Source organism: Cebidichthys violaceus, unplaced genomic scaffold (genome assembly GCF_023349555.1).
Source record: "Cebidichthys violaceus isolate CVI_PGR_0920_01 unplaced genomic scaffold, fCebVio1.0.p SCAF_17, whole genome shotgun sequence".
Lineage (NCBI taxonomy): Eukaryota > Metazoa > Chordata > Actinopteri > Perciformes > Stichaeidae > Cebidichthys > Cebidichthys violaceus.
In genome coordinates this window covers 1878919-1898723 of record NW_027176340.1, presented here as the reverse complement: position 1 = coordinate 1898723, position 19805 = coordinate 1878919, and the positions used below count along the sequence as shown (strand labels likewise).

Below are 19805 nucleotides of genomic sequence, written 5' to 3'. Positions count from 1 at the left end.
AAACATATTACAGGAAGAGAAAATAAACCATAAATATAAGATATAGAAAATTATAGTACAAAAATGAAAACAATATGTAAAATATATCTCTTTGTAAAATAAAAAAACTGGAGAGTATTTTTCACAAAATATCGACCGAGGAGTGTACAAAAAATAATAATAATGCAAAGACAGCAGCAATCTGACTCCAATATTGTATGTGCCTTCAGACCTCCTTCACATTTTGAAAAGAAAATGAGCAGACACTTTACAGACAACACAGCATCTAGAGCTCTTCTTATCAGAAATATCCAAACAAAAAGGAAGGAGGAGGATTCACTAGTATATAGCGCACTCTGTTGGTCATAGTTTGTCTTTCTAGAAAACAATCAGCACTTGTTTTTCACTGACATGTGTCCAAATAGCTCATTTTCTCTCAGTGCTCTCTGCTTCCAATAACACCAAAGTGATTGTGTTAACATTCACAGCAGCACTGCAGTGTTAGTAGAGTCTGATTAGCTGATAATTTGAATACTGTGTGGAAACCATGGTGATGAAGAGCCCTCGATATTGTGTCAGAGGTCTGTAGACCCTCTGTCTGTAGATCCTGTCTGTAGATCCTCTATCTGTAGATCCTCTATCTGTAGATCCTCTGTCTGTAGATCCTCTGTCTGTAGACCCTCTGTCTGTAGATCCTGTCTGTAGATCCTGTCTGTAGATCCTCTGTCTGTAGATCCTGTCTGTAGATCCTCTGTCTGTAGATCCTCTATCTGTAGATCCTCTGTCTGTAGATCCTCTGTCTGTAGATCCTGTCTGTAGATCCTCTGTCTGTAGATCCTCTGTCTGTAGATCCTCTATCTGTAGATCCTCTGTCTGTAAATCCTGTCTGTAGATCCTCTATCTGTAGATCCTCTGTCTGTAGATTATCTGTCTGTAGATCCTGTCTGTAGATCCTCTATCTGTAGATCCTCTATCTGTAGATCCTGTCTGTAGATCCTCTATCTGTAGATCCTCTATCTGTAGATCCTCTGTCTGTAGATCCTCTGTCTGTAGATCCTCTATCTGTAGATCCTGTCTGTAGATTCTCTGTCTGTAGATCTGCTGTCTGTAGATCCTGTCTGTAGACCATGTGTCTGTAGATCATGTGTCTGTAGATCTTGTCTGTAGATCCTCTGTCTGTAGATCCTGTCTGTAGATCCTCTGTCTGTAGATCCTGTCTGTAGATCCTCTGTCTATAGATCCTCCTTTGGATGTAGGATGATGTGTTTTTACAGATCATAAAGAGGTTCAGGCTGCCTTGCAGGCGTCTGATATGTTGTCTTTCAGCATTCCTCCCAGATAAGGCGAGTGACTCGACTATGGAGTGAATGCTCTTTCTTTTGCAGTTATTCAGCCTAAGATTACACTTCTTGTCTAACAGCCCTCTAGAGACACACCTGGCTCAGTGGGTGATCTCTGCTGTTGTATAAAAACCACACTCGGGTCCTTCACGTCTGGAATTAGATCTCTGTATGTTGTGAATAGCAATGTGATGGATCGTGATTGAAAAGTCCTTGCTGATCTCGTTGTTTAATGAAAATTAAATGAAAGGAGACAAAGAGAGAAACAAACATACAAACATATGTATTGATACAAAACTCCTCACAGCTTGTTTCTGTGTTGTGTGTCGGCTTATGTACACATATCCCGATGAAAGAGTGAGAGTATTAAGTACACAACCGCAGTTCTGTACGGGTGGTGTGTACTCCAGTTAGTTACAGCCATACAGCAAAAATGGTGTTTGCAGTTATTTGCTTTGACCACACTATGCTTTATTTGCCACGACCGCTGTTTGTGAAAGACTAATACAAACAGAAAAGGCCATAAAACAGCACTTTGTTACCACTCTCTGAGCATTATCAACGCCCAGAGAGTGATTTCCATTGTAAATTCACCGTGTCCATGCCGTTATTATAACACTGCCTCACACCTCACCCTCTATTCACATGTTAATCGGCCTTTTTCTCAACGTACAGACACTCGGTCTGCGTGTGACAAGCAGGCACAAGACAGAATTAGTGGATCAATCAATCCCATTTTAAAGGTAAAGCATACATCCAGTCTAAAGGTGCTTGTTGCTATGTGAGTCACAGGCTCACTCCATTTCCATGACGACAGCGGGCGGATGACATTCACTGTCTTTTTAGCACACAGGAACTCGGGGTTATTGTCCGTCAGCTTTCATGAGAGCTTTGTCACACAGCGCAGGCCACCGTGTTAGTTATTCCACTGCGTGGCTACATCTACCTCCACCGATTCAACAGACTCAGTCGTCGTTTGAATGCACACAGTTATTACAAAATACAAAATACAGTGGAGCCAACTCATGTTTGTATGGAATGCAAATTGCTCCTAATTACATCCAATTAAACATTATAAACTAACATTTTCTATAAACATTAAAATCAGGTCAATTGTAATATGAATGGAAAATATGCACAGGGGGACATTTATCACTATTTCAATAGTTCTTGTTACAGTGCAACCATAGTACCTTGACACGCAATAATATTCAAGATGTACAGTATTTAAAGTATAGGGTCACATTTACTCAAGTCCATCAACAATACTGATATGTCCCTGTGTGGATTGAACAAATTATTGGTTGCTGTAATTGTTCCAGTTGTCCTCATTGGCAACTGAGAGATCCCTTAAAGCAGTTGTAATGTGAATGGTGGTAGACAAAATTTGTTTCATGCAACAATAACAAAACAAAAGAATATAAGTTTCAGCTGACTGAGTGATCCAAATCAAGTGTGGATTTTTGCACTCGACAAAGAGTTTGTCCTCCGTCACAAATAATCGTTTCAGTGTACACATGGGCAGGTCAGTATTGTTGGACAAAAACAACCGACATGGTCTACGTTTTAGCACTGTGGTCCATAACTCATGTCGGTCCATGTCTAAGCGTGCTCCTCGGGTATTTGTCCGGGGATCTTTATGCCCGGATCCATAGTGTTTCTGGGACGGGAGTTGGCGGCGCTGGATGTGGTTTCGGCTGTGCCGGTGTTCCTCTGGATGAACTGGAGGAAGTTCTCCTGAAGGGAGCCCTCGTGGCTGGATGTCCCAAACTCCGCCGGCCGGGTCAAGCAGCAGCGGCGAAACTTCACCAGCTCTTCTCTGATCTGCCTGTTCAAAAGGCCGTAGAAGAACGGGTTGACCGCGAAGGAGGAGTAGGCCAGCCAGGTGACTGCCTCCTCTAAATCTCCGGGGCTGTGCATGGAGCCGGTCAGGGACATTTGCAGGTGGAAGATGAAGTAGGGCAACCAACAAACAAAGAACTGGCCCACAATGAACACCAAAGTAAGGGCAGCCTTTCCTCCGCTGAAGGCCCTTTCTGGAGATAGTCTTTGGGGCAGAGTACGGGTGGTGGTGATCATGGTGGTCTGACTGTTGATAGAGTCCGAGCGGTTCTTAGCAAGGCTCGCATTTGCCCACGTCGGCACAGCAGGGACTTGCTGCAGGGCCGCAGAACGAGCTACCTTGTACACGGAACAGTAAACAGCGAAGATAACCACTGCAGGAACCAGGAAACAAACCACGCTGAAGAACACAGCGAACGCACTCCTTAGACGACTGTGGCTCGCATGAAGAGAGCAGTGAGCTGCAGCAATAGAGCTCTGATGTCCATAAGCTGGCCATCCAAACAGCGTGATCAAAGCTAAGAGGACCGACTTGACCCAGATTAAAAGCATGACACCAATGGCGAGGTTGATGGTCATCTTGACTTCGTAGCGCATGGGGTGCACGATATAGAAGTAGCGCTCCACACTGATGGCTGTGATCGTTAGAATGGAGAGACAGATGAGGAAAACGTTGAGAAAAATGTAAACCTGACACTCCAGAACAGTAAACACCACAGTGCCAAAAAACGCCGAGCTGGAAATGATGCCCAATGGCATGAGGAGGATGGCACACAGCAGGTCCACTGCACAAAGGTGGCACACGAAAGCAAACCTCTTCAGGTGAGGAGCACGGGCAATGGCCACCATCACACCAGTGTTGGCCAACAAAGCGATGAGGTTAAGGGTCACCATGCAGAACAACCCAAAAAGGTCTTTGATCTGAGACTGGGAGCTCGTGACGACGCTCACACCAGCGGGAACTGTAGGATCGGGCTCCCATAGGGACGTGGTGAGATTAGTTGGTGAGTGAACCTGCACGGAGGCTATCATGGGACCAGTCTTATCTGCCATTATTCATTCAAAATCCTCCATTTGTATTTCAGACGTCTTTATACGTGGATGCCCTGTGTTAAAGAGACAGAAAGCAGTCATTGAGAAACATTTGTATTGCGTTTAACTATCCATTACAAAAGCAATGTCCTTTTAATATTTACATACGTGTCTGATAAATTAAAATATGAATTGAAAAAGAAATTGCAATTAAATTTCACCTGACTGCTGATTTCGAATTGGAAATGTGTTGCTTGCATGTTTTATGTGTAAACAGATACACTTGTGGGTAAATTAGAAAAATCGTTTACAGGAAATACGGTAATGACTAGCCTTGTTTACGTGAAATCAGTATTTGCCACCTTGAGGGCCTGATGTTGAAGATAAGAGTTTTGAGAACAATAAGCTGTTCACCACCAGTTGTTTTAGGTTCAACTGCTGTCAAATGCATTAGTTTGACAGTGAATTCTCCCTTTAGACACTCACTCAATGAAGGAGGAGTTGCAAACCGATGTGATGTACAACCTAAGGAATATGAGTAAACTAGAACCAATGTGCATGAGTTTTTGTTGGATGTATGGGAAAAAAAGTTATGTTGCAAATCCATTAATATAAGACAAGTCTGTATGCCAAACACTGCCAATTTATAGGCAATTACAGATTTAGGTGGCTAAAGGCCATCTTTAAAAGCTCTGAGTACATTGTTTATGTAGTTTCAAGACAAATATGTAAACCATTTCACTCTGCCACAGTCTGTTCCAACTGATACGGTTAAATCAATAAAGTTTGCTTTCTCCAAAAAGTCTATCTAGAATAGTTTTTCATTTTTTTGTATATATAATATCTGACATTTCTTCTATCCAGAGTGTGCAACAGTGTGCTGATATCAATACCGGCATAACTCATTGTGTGTGGTACAAAATTGATTGAAAGTAAAATTGTCTAGGATAAACACTGATAATGCATAAATTGACTTACCCCATGATTAACCAGGTGTTTGAATTTACAAAGCTCCAATTGAGATCCCACATATGTTTGGACAGAGTAGGCCTGAACCAGCTTAAAATTCTTTTATTTCGCTCCAAAAAGAGAAATAGTCAGTCCTCCAACTGTGAATCCATATCGTCAGGTCCAGAGAACTCGGTGTCTGCGGTTTAGTTATTCTGTAGAGAGGCTACAGAGGTCCAGAGGTATACATCCAGTTCAAGAAATATTGATTCCATGAAGACACTTTCATGATAAATGATGCTTCCTCTCTCTCTAGTAACACTCTCATTCCTGTCCTGTGCTGTGTATGGCAGTGACTGTCACACATTGTATTGTGTGTGATTGTGTTTTTCTTTTCTTTTTTTTTTCTTTTTTTTTTTGTGGCTTTCAAATAGACACACACTCTACTGTCCCCCTTTCCCAGAGGCCGATCTTCCCTGGGTCCTAATGTCCACCAGGTTGAGGGTGAGACTCACGTTTACCCTGATGCAGCCAGTCTCTGTCTCTTTGCGTAAGTAGATTTATTTATATCAGAGAGGATCGACCTGCTCCACTGACAGTAAGCAAGGGTCACTGTGGTATTCACAATAATAGAATGCACGACGACAACATGCACGCTAGTACTACACTTTTTAAGACAGTGAACTAATATACTATGACTGTTTTAACATTTTTCATGGCATACTATATAATGACTTTTTATGACATACTATACTACAAATCTTTATGACATCCTATACTGTGACATTTTCATGACATTCTCTGCTATGACTATTTATGACCCTATACTATGCATCTTTAATTACTCCTTTTTTAAACACTATACTATAATATTTTACAACAAATTATATGACATTTTATGACATATTCTGACTTTTTATGAAACAATATACAAAGGCTTTTTTATGTCCTTTTATAAAGCACTATACTATGATTTTGTATAACAAAAGCCTACTATACTATGACTATTATGACTTTTCAATAAAAAAAATGATGACACACATTTTATATGACTTTTTCATATTTTTCTTAGACATAGAATACTATAAAAAATAGCCTATTAATACATACAACCAAGAGATTTTGTGTTTGTTTTTTTGTGTCTTTTTATTTCTTAGATACATACCAACTGCTGCACAACCACGAGAACAGCCCTCAGGGTGAAAGGGGAACCAGAGTGGGTCGATGCCACAACATGAGCGATCCACGAGGGTGAACCGAGGGCACAGAAGGTGCCCAAACGTGGCTTTGGCCGGAGGATTGTTCCATGCATGTCGCCCCTTCTTAGCACAAGCAGCCAAAGCTCTCATCCTTTAGAAATGACGAAGCGAGCGAATCAGTGGTAATCATTTTGTAATAAATAGTAATCATATGCTGTGTAAAGTTGTTTACATGTATTAGTTATTAAGTTCAATTAATTTGAATTATAGTTTGGTTTGTTTGTATTGCCTGATTCACTTTTATGTGTTTCATTCATTTATCTGATTGATTTTAATTAAGGTAATCATAATCCAATGTATGTAATAAAGCATCAATGATGATTTTCTTAGATAGTAATGAGTAAACTCAAGATGGAGTGTTTTCAACACCGATGGACGTTTAAGGACTAAGTTATATCTTGTATTCCTTTAATGTGTTCTGAGTTACTGTCATAAGGGTATTAAAAATTCTTAATTAAAGTATTATTTATTTTTATTTTCCTTTTACCTTAGAAGTGAGTAAGTGAAGTTATTTAATAATTTCGGTTGAACATATTGTTTTGATATTTGTGTATCAAGTTTAATCACAATCACCCCATTAAATGATTTGAAATAATTTGTTTTCTGCTTGTATTTTGAGTATATTTTATTTTTTACATTCTCAGACTGTCTAACTATACTTTTTTCGACATACTATACTATGACTGTTTTCTACATGCTATACTATGACTTTTTATAGACAAACTATGCCAGTTGTTCTCAACTTGTGTCTGTGGATAAGTGGAGAGCAGGGCTACCTTTCAATCAGAGGGTCGTTGGTTCATTCCCCGGCTCCTGATCTCCTAGTCTATTGTCAATGTGTCCTTCAGCAAGACATTAAACCCCAAAATACTGTTAGTATGACTTTTTTTAGACATACTACACTATGACTGTTTTTTTCACTTTTCGACATGCTATACTATGACCGTTTTTCACTTTTTTTGACATGCTATACTATGACTGTTTTTTTTTCCTTTTCTTTTTTCGGCATACTATACTATGACTGTTTTCTACATGCTATACTATGACTTTTTATAGACGTACTATGCCAGTAGTTTTCAACTGTTTTCTGTGGCTAAGTGGAGAGTAGGGCTGCCTTTCAAACAGAGGGTTGCAGGTTCAATTCCAGGCTCCTGATCTGCTAGTCTCATGTCAATGTATCCTTCAGCAAGACATTTAACCCCAAAATACTAATACTATGACTTTATTTAGACTTACTATACTATGACTGTTTTTTCCACTTTTTAACATGCTATACTATGACTGCTTTTTTTTTTTTTCAACATGCTATACTATGACCGTTTTTCACTTTTTTCGACATGCTATACTATGACTTTTTTTTGACTTTTTTCGACATGCTATACTATGACCATTTTTCACTTTTTTCGACATGCTATACTATGACTTTTTTGACTTTTTTCGACATGCTATACTATGACCATTTTTCACTTTTTTCGACATGCTATACTATGACCGTTTTTCACTTTTTTTGACATGCTATACTATGACTGCTTTCGACAGGCTATACTATGACTGTTTTTCACTTTTTTCGACATGCTATACTATGACCGTTTTTCACTTTTTTCGACATGCTATACTATGACTTTTTTCGACATGCTATACTATGACCGTTTTTCACTTTTTTCGACATGCTATACTATGACTGCTTTCGACAGGCTATACTATGACTGTTTTTCACTTTTTTCGACATGCTATACTATGACCGTTTTTCACTTTTTTCGACATGCTATACTATGACTGCTTTCGACAGGCTATACTATGACTGTTTTTCACTTTTTTCGACATGCTATACTATGACCGTTTTTCACTTTTTTCGACAGGCTATACTATGACTGCTTTCAACTTGCTATACTATGACTGTTTTTCACTTTTTTCGACAGGCTATACTATGACTGCTTTCAACTTGCTATACTATGACTGTTTTTCACTTTTTTCGACATGCTATACTATGACCGTTTTTCACTTTTTTCGACATGCTATACTATGACTGCTTTCGACAGGCTATACTATGACTGTTTTTCACTTTTTTCGACATGCTATAATATGACCGTTTTTCACTTTTTTCGACATGCTATACTATGATCGTTTTTCACTTTTTTCGACATGCTATACTATGATAGTTTTTCACTTTTTTTGACAGGCTATACTATGACTATTTTTCACTTTTTTCAACATGCTATACTATGACTGCTTTCAACTTGCTATACTATGACTGTTTTTTGACTTTTTTCGACATGCTATACTATGATTTTTTTTTTACTTTTTTCGACATGCTATACTATGACTGCTTTCGACAGGCTATACTATGACTGTTTTCGACATGCTATACTATGACCGTTTTTCACTTTCTTCGACAGGCTATACTATGACTGCTTTCGACAGGCTATACTATGACTGTTTTTCACATTTTTCGACATGCTATACTATGACTGTTTTTCACTTTTTTTGACATGCTATACTATGACTGCTTTCGACAGGCTATACTATGACCGTTTTTCACTTTTTTCGACATGCTATACTATGACTATTTTTCACTTTTTTTCGACAGTCTATACTATGACTGTTTTTTCCTTTTTTCGGCATACTATACTATGACTTTTTATAGACATACTATGCCAGTGGTTTTCAACTGTTTCTGTGGCCAAGTGGAGAGCAGGGCTGCTTTTCAATCAGAGGGTTGTCGGTTCAATCCCCGGCTCCTGATCTGCTAGTCTCATGTCAATGTATCCTTCAGCAAGACATTTAACCCCAAAATACTAATACTATGACTTTATTTAGACTTACTATACTATGACTGTTTTTTCCACTTTTCGACATGCTATACTATGACCGTTTTTCACTTTTTTCGACAGGCTATACTATGACTGCTTTCAACTTGCTATACTATGACTGTTTTTTGACTTTTTTCGACATGCTATACTATGACTGTTTTTTGACTTTTTTCGACATGCTATACTATGACCGTTTTTCACTTTTTTCGACAGGCTATACTATGACTGCTTTCAACTTGCTATACTATGACTGTTTTTTGACTTTTTTCGACATGCTATACTATGACTGTTTTTTTACTTTTTTCAACATGCTATACAATGACCGTTTTTCACTTTTTTTGACAGGCAATACTATGACGTTTTTTCCTTTTTTCAGCATACTATACTATGACTGTTTTCTACATGCTATACTATTACTTTTTATAGACATACTATGCAAGTGATTTTCAACTGTTTCTGTGGCTAAGTGGAGAGTAGGGCTGCCATTCAAACAGAGGGTTGCAGGTTCAAATCCCGGCTCCTGATCTGCTAGTCTCATGTCAATGAATCCTTCAGAAAGACATTTAACCCCAAAATACTAATACTATGACTTTATTTCGACAGGCTATACTATGACCGTTTTTCACTTTTTTCGACATGCTATACTGTGACTGCTTTCGACAGGCTATACTATGGCTGTTTTCAACATGCTATACTATGACCGTTTTTCACTTTTTTCGACAGGCTATACTATGACCGTTTTTCACTTTTTTCGACATGCTATACTATGACTGCTTTCAACATGCTATAGTATGACCGTTTTACACTTTTTGACAGGCTATACTATGACTGCTTTCGACATGCTATACTATGACCGTTTTTCACTTTTTTCGACAGGCTATACTATGACCGTTTTTCACTTTTTTCGACAGGCTATACTAGGACTGCTTTTGACGGGCTATACTATGACTGTTTTTGACATGCTATACTATGACTGTTTTTCACTTTTTTCGACATGCTATACTATGACTGTTTTCAACATGCTATACTATGACCGTTTTACACTTTTTTTGACAGGCTATACTATGATTGTTTTCGACATGCTATACTATGACGGTTTTTTGACTTTTTTCGACATGCTATACTATGACCATTTTTCACTTTTTTCGACATGCTATACTATGACTGTTTTCGACATGCTATACTATGACTGTTTTTTGACATTTTTTGACGGGCTATACTATGACCGTTTTACACTTTTTTGACATGCTATACTATGACTGCTTTTGACATGCTATACTATGACTGTTTTTCACTTTTTTCGACATGCTATACTATGACTGTTTTTCACTTTTTTCAACATGCTATACTATGACCGTTTTTTACTTTTTTCGACAAGCTATACTATGACTGTTTTCGACATGCTATACTATGGCTGTTTTTGACATGCTATACTATGACCGTTTTTCACTTTTTTCGACACGTTATACTATGACCGTTTTTCACTTTTTTCGATATGCTATATTATGACCGTTTTTCACTTTTTTTGACATGCTATACTATGACTGTTTTTTGACTTTTTTCGACATGCTATACTATGACCGTTTTTCACTTTTTTCGACACGTTATACTATGACCGTTTTTCACTTTTTTCGACATGCTATACTATGACTGTTTTTGACGGCCTATACTATGACTGTTTTCAACATGCTATACTATGACTGTTTTTCACTTTTTTCGACATGCTATACTATGGCTGTTTTCAACATGCTTTCGACATGCTATACTATGACCGTTTTTCACTTTTTTTGAATCGTTATACTATGACCGTTTTTCACTTTTTTCGACAGGCTATACTATGACTGTTTTCGACATGCTATACTATGACTGTTTTACACTTTTTTCGACAGGCTATACTATGACCGTTTTTCACTTTTTTCGACATGCTATACTAGGACTGCTTTTGATGGGCTATACTATGACTGTTTTCGACATGCTATACTATGACTGTTTTTTGACTTTTTCGACATGCTATACTATGACCGTTTTTCACTTTTTTCGACACGTTATACTATGACCGTTTTTCACTTTTTTCGACAGGCTATACTAAGATTGTTTTCGACATGCTATACTATGACCGTTTTTCACTTTTTTCGACATGCTATACTATGACCGTTTTTCACTTTTTTTGACAGGCTATACTATGACTGTTTTCGACACGTTATACTATGACCGTTTTTCACTTTTTTCGACAGGCTATACTATGATTGTTTTCGACATGCTATAATATGACCATTTTTTACTTTTTTCGACATGCTATACTATGACCGTTTTTCACTTTTTTCGACATCCTATACTATGACTGTTTTCGACATGCTATACTATGACTGCTTTCGACATGCTATACTATGACCGTTTTTCACTTTTTTCGACATGCTATACTATGACCGTTTTTCACTTTTTTCGATATGCTATATTATGACCGTTTTTCACTTTTTTCGACATGCTATACTATGACCGTTTTTCACTTTTTTCGACACGTTATACTATGACCGTTTTTCACTTTTTTCGACAGGCTATACTAAGATTGTTTTCGACATGCTATACTATGACTGTTTTTTGACATTTTTCGACATGCTATACTATGATCATTTTTCACTTTTTTCGACATGCTATACTATGACTGCTTTCGACATGCTATACTATGACTGTTTTTCACTTTTTTCGACATGCTATACTATGACCATTTTTCACTTTTTTCGACATGCTATACTATGACCGTTTTTCACTTTTTTCGACATCCTATACTATGACTGTTTTCGACATGCTATACTATGACTGCTTTCGACATGCTATACTATGACCGTTTTTCACTTTTTTCGACATGCTATACTATGACCGTTTTTCACTTTTTTCGATATGCTATATTATGACCGTTTTTCACTTTTTTCGACATGCTATACTATGACTGTTTTTTGACTTTTTTCGACATGCTATACTATGACCGTTTTTCACTTTTTTCGACACGTTATACTATGACCGTTTTTCACTGTTTTCGACATGCTATACTATGACTGTTTTTCACTTTTTTCGACATGCTATACTATGGCTGTTTTCAACATGCTTTCGACATGCTATACTATGACCGTTTTTCACTTTTTTTGAATCGTTATACTATGACCGTTTTTCACTTTTTTCGACAGGCTATACTATGACTGTTTTCGACATGCTATACTATGACCGTTTTTCACTTTTTTCAACATGCTATACTATGACTGTTTTTGACAGGCTATACTATGACTGCTTTCAACTTGCTATACTATGACTGTTTTTTGACTTTTTTCGACATGCTATACTATGACTGCTTTTGATGGGCTATACTATGACTGTTTTCGACATGCTATACTATGACTGTTTTTTGACTTTTTTCGACATGCTATATTATGACTGTTTTTTGACTTTTTTCGACATGCTATACTATAACCGTTTTTCACTTTTTTCGACACGTTATACTATGACCGTTTTTCACTGTTTTCGACATGCTATACTATGACCGTTTTTCACTTTTTTCGATATGCTATATTATGACCGTTTTTCACTTTTTTCGACATGCTATACTATGACTGTTTTTTGACTTTTTTCGACATGCTATACTATGACCGTTTTTCACTTTTTTCGACACGTTATACTATGACCGTTTTTCACTTTTTTCGACAGGCTATACTAAGATTGTTTTCGACATGCTATACTATGACTGTTTTTTGACATTTTTCGACATGCTATACTATGATCATTTTTCACTTTTTTCGACATGCTATACTATGACTGCTTTCGACATGCTATACTATGACTGTTTTTTGACATTTTTCGACGGGCTATACTATGACCGTTTTACACTTTTTTTGACAGGCTATACTATGACTGCTTTCGACATGCTATACTATGACCGTTTTTCACTTTTTTCGACATGCTATACTATGACCGTTTTTCACTTTTTTCGACATGCTATACTATGACCGTTTTTCACTTTTTTCGACAGGCTATAGTATGACTGTTTTCGACATGCTATACTATGACTCTTTTTTGACTTTTTTCGACATACTATACTATGACCGTTTTTCACTTTTTTCGACACGTTTTACTATGACCGTTTTTCACTTTTTTCGACAGGCTATACAATGATTGTTTTCGACATGCTATAATATGACTGTTTTTTGACATTTTTCGACATGCTATACTATGACCATTTTTCACTTTTTTCGACATGCTATACTATGACTGTTTTCGACATGCTATACTATGACTGTTTTTTGACTTTTTTCGACATGCTATACTATGACCGTATTTCACTTTTTTCGACATGCTATACTATGACCGTTTTTCACTTTTTTCGACATGCTATACTATGACTGTTTTTCACTTTTTTCGACATGCTATACTATGACTGTTTTCGACATGCTATACTATGACTGCTTTCAACATGCTATACTATGACCGTTTTTCACTTTTTTCGACATGCTATACTATGACCGTTTTTCACTTTTTTCGATATGCTATATTATGACTGTTTTTTGACTTTTTTCGACATGCTATACTATGACCGTTTTTCACTTTTTTCGACACGTTATACTATGACCGTTTTTCACTTTTTTCGACATGCTATACTATGACTGTTTTTTGACATTTTTCGACAGGCTATACTATGACCGTTTTACACTTTTTTCGACAGGCTATACTATTGACTGTTTTCGACATACTATACTATGACTGCTTTGACATACTGTATTACGTCTTTTTCGACATACTATACTATGATGTTTTTGCCATACTACAGTACAATCTTTTGATGACTGTTTTCGATACATTGTATTTGACATTTCAAGACTTTCTTCGACACACTATGCTATGACTTTTTCAAGGCTTTTTTTCAGCACTATACTATGACTTTTTTTGCCATTCTATGTATTTTAAATCATGCATACTACACATTTATAAACATACAGCAATGAAAGTGATCGCGGTTAGGGAGCATCCCTTCCCTCAAAATGCTCTTTGAGAAGACCATCGTTGCAAGATAGGAAAAGGATAGCGGACCCCTCTGATGTCCTGTATTCAGAATACAAACTGCACCCATCCTCCCTTTAATACAGGTGATTATGCCTGGTACAAAAAATATGTTATGCCTCTATCAGTGAAGGATGTGAAGTAAGGGACAGTGTTGTTGCTCGTGTCTGTGTTGTGCACTTTATGTCTGTTACTGCACTATAATTGTGTTTTTATGTAGCAGCCATGATGTCCTGGAAATGTTTTTCCTGAGTGACAAAAAAAAATGAATGTTGATCTTATTGGCCTGTAGAAAGTTTACTTGCATGTTCGAGACTATCTTATTTAAATGTTTCACCTTCTTTATTGATTTACTTGCAAATAAATTAAATCATCACCCAGCACCATATTAAAAATGTCCTAAATGAAAAACATTATTACAATGTCTACCGTATAACGTATAACTAGGCACCTAAAATAGCAAGTAAACAAAAGATTGAAGTCTTTAAGCTCAACATGCAACAGGAAAAACATCGTGACAAGTTGAAGTGGAATTTAAGTTTATTTATTAATTGTTGGTTCAAATAATGTCTTTAGTGCAAAACTGTCAAGGCAATTACATTCCAAAGCGAGTTGCTCATTACTGCCACCATCTGGTGGCATTCATAACACAGCTATAAGACCCTCTGGGCAAGATTGACCAGGCTTTTCATACATAACGTACAAGTTACATTACTTTGCATAGCAGAAGCACTTTCCGTACACATTAGATTTGTAACAGTGCTTGAATATTAGCCACAAATAGCACTTTAAACTTCTAACTGTAAACATATCTATGCATAGAGTATCATGTTATTTGTAGTCTACTATATAACATTAGTCAAAGTGTCTTTAACTGCAATGACATGCGGTAAAGCCTTCCTACCTATCAAAGATATGTTGTCTCTGAGCGACAGATCTATATAAGCGCTACCATATGGATTATCAAATAATGCAGTATGTAAAGAGGAAGCTAGACTAGAACTGAGTGCTATTTGAAAACAAAACTGTGCAAATGTCTAGAGGCATTTTAGACATTTAAAGAAAAAATACATACATTAAGTCAGCAGTTATAAAGGAAGTGCAGTCTATCGTGCTCAGGCAGGTTTTACAGTGTGCAAAATATAAGGCACAGAAATGTCATTTATGAATCATGGTAGGGGCAGATGCACAATAACTGTAATTCTAAATAAAAGTATCATATTAAATATATATATATATATGAATCAGCACAGCCAAGCCTTTTAGAAGCACCTTATATAGAGGGAATGAGGAACGTTGCTCTTTCAGAGGATCCGCTTCTTTCCTGGAGTTGCCTCACTACATGTTGAGCTCCAGCAGGTAGCGAAGGCGACACTGGCTCTCTTTATAGATGAGATATTCACTGTTGCTGAAGTGGCTGTCTGCGAACTGGGGCTGATCTAAGGGCTTACCCTGAGGCACAGCAACCTCCTTGCCCTCCAGGGTGATGTAGACGTCCTGGGACGGATCTGAAAAACACGGGATTTGGCAAATTTACTTCCAAAAAAAAAAGCTGCTACATGATATAATAAGTTTTTTTAGCAATATTGGGGAAACTATAGCAACAAAATGAACAAAGTAGATTTGTTTTGGAATGACGTGATCTTGAACCTGAAAGTTGAGTTACTGTTATGCAAATTAAAATGCAGAAACAGCTTTTTCCCCCCCACAGTCTCTGATAGACTCACTCAATATATTGTGAGTGAAGTTGAGATGTGAGATTCATGAATTGTTTTGTAAAGAGTAAAATTGAAGAAATATTGCACCTGGCTCCACCGATCCTCGCGCCACCACACTGTCATAGCCTGCAGGAGCCTTTTTCAAGGAGCAGTCGTCTTCAGTGATGGTGAATTCTTTGCCGAGGGCTACTTCGTTCAAAAACATCACTCCGGTGTTCTTAGAGGTGCGCACTTAAAAACACACGGCAGAAAAAACGGGACATTTTAAAACATCAACGTATGGCTTTAATTGCAATCAATGTCATTATCATCTTCTTCTTCTTCTTTGTACGTCCTCACCGTAACCTGCCGACTTGCTGTTTTCAGATGCGAAATAGATGCCGCAACCAACGCGGCCTCCTGAATGTGGCATTATCCTCAGACCGCTCTTCAGGATGGCCGCCACCACCGCTATGTTTGTGCCGTGCCACAGCAGACGGCGGTTCTCCAGGCCATCATTCTGGCTAAAGCGTTCTCCCTGCAAAGTGCAACGTATGCGTTTCGGTCACGGGACGTCAGTCTCTTGCATCGCGCTAAAACAAAACTGACTCCAGCTCCTACCTCTAACCCTCGATCGACTTCCCAAACGTTGACAATCTTTGGTTTACGATAGCCACCGGAAGTCGCTTTCAGGTATTTCTCTATGATCTTTGAATGAGAACAAATATAGTGTTGGTGAACAACATGAATAGAAGGAGTGCTTTGTGTTGACTGAACCGTTCTATCACTTTTGACACTGTACCTTGAATGTTTCTGAATCCTTCTTCATTAGAGCGAGGCTGCATTTGAGAGAACTGTAGTCCTGGTCTAGAGGGTGAGGAACCGTCTCGATCATCTCCTCCTGAGCCTTCTCAGTCTCCGACTTCAGAGTCTGGGCAAGCTCGATGTCAGCCAGCACCTTTACAGAGCACGGAAAAGCAGAGTGACTCTACGACTGAGAAACCCGCATAGACAGACCGCTGAAGAAAACATACATGAATATCATCATCTCACCATGAGCATCTCCTTCTTCTTCTCCACGACCTCTTTGTCGTCGATTGTCGGCGGTCTGCTCCGGCCGAAGTTGTGTGGGATAGTGGTGAAGAACTTTGAGGAGAGTTCTTCCAGACGCTTGTTTCCGCTTTTTTTGTTCATCGCCGCCTCGATCTCCTCCAACACTTCAAAGCCCTTTGCGATCTGAATCTTGCTGAGCTTACCCAGAGGCATCTTCTTGATATCTGTGCAGCATCCACAAAAACAAGAACACAAATCACACTAGTTCTTGTGTTTTTCGCTAAGAAAATGCATCTCACACTGTATTTCAAGGTGCAGATTGTGTCATTTCAATTACTTTAAAACATTAGAAAATAACATTTTAAACAATGATCTCGTTAGCAAAGCTGAAGACATGGATCAGCGATTCTGTTCAAAATGCTGAGATAGCGGTTTGCATTGAGTGAATGCAGACTTCACCCTCTGTGTGTGGCGATGATCAATCATTCACATGTCTCATTCTGCACTCTTTGATCGCTAAGGAGCACTGAAGTCAAGCTTCAACTACAAAAAGCAAAGAGATTTTGGAATTAGCGTTCCATTCAGGGCTGCAACTAATGATTATTTTCACTGTCAATTAATCAGCAGATGATTTTCTCGATTAATCGATTGGTTGTTTGGTCTAGAAAGTGTCAGAAACAGGGAAACATTGTTGATCAGTGTTTCCCAAAGCCCAAGCTGACGTCCTCTAATGTTCTGAGTAAAGAAACCAGAAAAGGCCTCATTTAAGGAGCTGCAATCAGAGGATCTTGACTTCTTTCTCTTAAAAAAAAATAATCAAACCGATTATCAAAGTAGTTGCCGATTGATTTAATAGCAGACGACTACTGGATTCATCTCTGCAGCTCTAATCACACTTTCCACTCCAGCCCAGTGACCCGTTTTGCATACTGCACAAACCCGTTTGAGTTTAACGTTGGTAAACTGAGGCACACCCACCTAGGTTCATGCATTCCATCGCCTCCTTGAACATGTCGTTGCTGAAAATGAGTTCGATGAGCTTCTTGGTGGAGTCGTCCAGGGTGCAGGCTTCTACATTTTTACAGACTTTCACACTCTTTCCATCGACAGTGTCCACCTATGACGGCAATAAAGTACAGCCAGCGAGATTTTTGTTAAGATACCGAATTCAACACGATGTTCTCTGATGAAGTCTGTCATGGTAACTAAGTCTATGAGATGGTACTTCTAGGTTTCATGTCCAATGCTCATTGCTCCTGTGAGATGTACATGTGCAGTCACCTTGACCTCAGCGTCCTGCTCTCCATCCACCTCGATGAGGGTGTACTTCCCGGGGTAAGACACAAAACTGGACCGGTCGCTCCAGTTGTTCTTGGTCTTGTCCTTAAACTTTTTCTCAAAGTCCTTGACGGCCTTCTCCGGCTCATTAAACTCGTTGAGTTTAGACTGTCCCACTTCCCCCTGAATTTAGATTAGAGGCAATCTGCTTTATTCATCAGAACGAAACACACAAGAGCCCAGCGAGCTTCCGGCTCGGACTCAAAACAGACGCTTTCATCCCAGTGTGCAAATGCAGTGGTCGCTAATATTTGAATAAATAGGTATTTTAACTTACCACTCTACCCCATCTGTTCCATGTATAATAACTGTTGTTTTCTTTAACAACTTGAATGACGTAAAACTTATTATTGTTGTGTCCGATGTTGGTCTGATTGAGCATGCAGTCATAGTCCTCATGCACCTGGGGAGAACAACACAGAACCGTTTTTCAAATTGTATTTTTTCCTCCTTAAATATGATCGCATAACATTCTGTGCTTAGTACTCGTGTAATTGAGCATATGCTAATGTCACACGGCATACGTTCTCACCTCTCCGGAGCTGGGCAGTGAGCAGTACTCATCCACCTTCCTCTTGCCTTTGACCTGTGGCCCTGCGGCCAGGAGGGCCTCTTTCGCAGAGGTGAACGCATCCTTGGGCTTCGGCGTCTCGGGCTCCTGTTTCACCTTCTTGCCACCTGCCTTGGCGGCAGCAGCAGCTCGTCTCTTTGGTGGCATGATCCTGGCAGAAAAGCCTGCAGAGAAACTTGCCATGTTGGCCATTGGGCACGATGCCCCGGACAAGTTCAGACATGCCTCCACTGAGCAGTGAACCGCAACTGTCTGCTGCTCAAATCAAATTAAATCCCCATGCATGCACTTAGCAAACTGCCACAATATATTGCCACAAATAGTAGCAATTCACAACAATGTAACAATAGTGTTGTTTTGGAACAAGGACGCTGTAGTGACTCCCCAGTTTATCTTGAAGACGACCTGACTCGAAGCTGTGACTCACCTTTGAACTCTTACTAGTATCAGGAGGAACGTGGACGGAGAAGACAAACACCGTGTCCTCGCTGCTTGAAGCGGTCAACCGGGATGACAAGCGGGGCTAAACTGTGTGACTCAGACTATCGGGAAGTTTACATCCACGTTAGAGTCAGAGGAAGAGGCGGAGCTCCGCCGCAGCCTGTTTCCCTCTTCTAGCCGCTGCTGCTGCTGCTGCTCGAAGAGGGTAAAGTCTACAGCTACCGCCACCTAGCGTATTCCGTCATGTATTGATCTCACAAAAACATTAAAAAAAAACAAAGAATAAGAAGAATAAGAAAAAGAATAATAGGAATAATTATGGTAATACGTATTTGGTTCATTCTCTCTTTTGCCGCTCGTGCAGTTTCTTTCTTATTTTTACTCTTTCAAACATTTAAAACATATTTAATTCTTCTTTTTTTCTGTACAGTAAGTTTATCGTGCAAACTAAA

General features: G+C 38.7%; 2 protein-coding genes across 3 annotated transcripts; both read right to left on the bottom strand.

Moving 5' to 3' along the window:
• Positions 1-1541: 1541 nt before the first annotated feature.
• On the bottom strand, positions 1542-5561 carry gpr61l (G protein-coupled receptor 61-like). Its single transcript, XM_068711936.1, has 2 exons — positions 5172-5561; positions 1542-4267 (listed from the first exon to the last, which is right to left on the bottom strand). Exon 2 carries the CDS (start codon positions 4212-4214, stop codon positions 2922-2924), a length of 1293 nt encoding a protein of 430 aa, XP_068568037.1. The 5' UTR covers positions 4215-4267; positions 5172-5561; the 3' UTR covers positions 1542-2921.
• Positions 5562-14775: 9214 nt separating this feature from the next.
• Positions 14776-19499, bottom strand: parp3 (poly (ADP-ribose) polymerase family, member 3). Of its 2 annotated transcripts, none has more exons than XM_068711935.1 (11): positions 19340-19499; positions 18874-19087; positions 18619-18744; positions 18285-18464; positions 17982-18120; positions 17004-17227; positions 16753-16908; positions 16572-16658; positions 16311-16488; positions 16059-16202; positions 14776-15761 (listed from the first exon to the last, which is right to left on the bottom strand). In XM_068711935.1, exons 2-11 carry the CDS (start codon positions 19057-19059, stop codon positions 15592-15594), a joined length of 1590 nt encoding a protein of 529 aa, XP_068568036.1. In that variant the 5' UTR covers positions 19060-19087; positions 19340-19499; the 3' UTR covers positions 14776-15591. The 2 variants fall into 2 exon arrangements, with proteins under 2 accessions (XP_068568036.1, XP_068568035.1); XM_068711934.1 differs by having other exon boundaries at positions 18874-19076.
• Between the last annotated feature and the right edge of the window lie 306 nt (positions 19500-19805).

Excerpts from the sequence above, each read along its gene's own strand:
- parp3 (XM_068711935.1), bottom strand. The coding sequence starts at position 19,059 with ATGCCACCAAAGAGACGAGCTGCTGCTGCCGCCAAGGCAGGTGGCAAG. Across the intron at positions 18,465-18,618 it reads GGAACAGATGGGGTAGAGTG|GGGGAAGTGGGACAGTCTAA; the intron begins GTAAGTTAAAAT and ends ATCTAAATTCAG. Across the intron at positions 17,228-17,981 it reads GATGGAATGCATGAACCTAG|ATATCAAGAAGATGCCTCTG; the intron begins GTGGGTGTGCCT and ends GATGCTGCACAG.
- gpr61l (XM_068711936.1), bottom strand. The coding sequence starts at position 4,214 with ATGGCAGATAAGACTGGTCCCATGATAGCCTCCGTGCAGGTTCACTCA.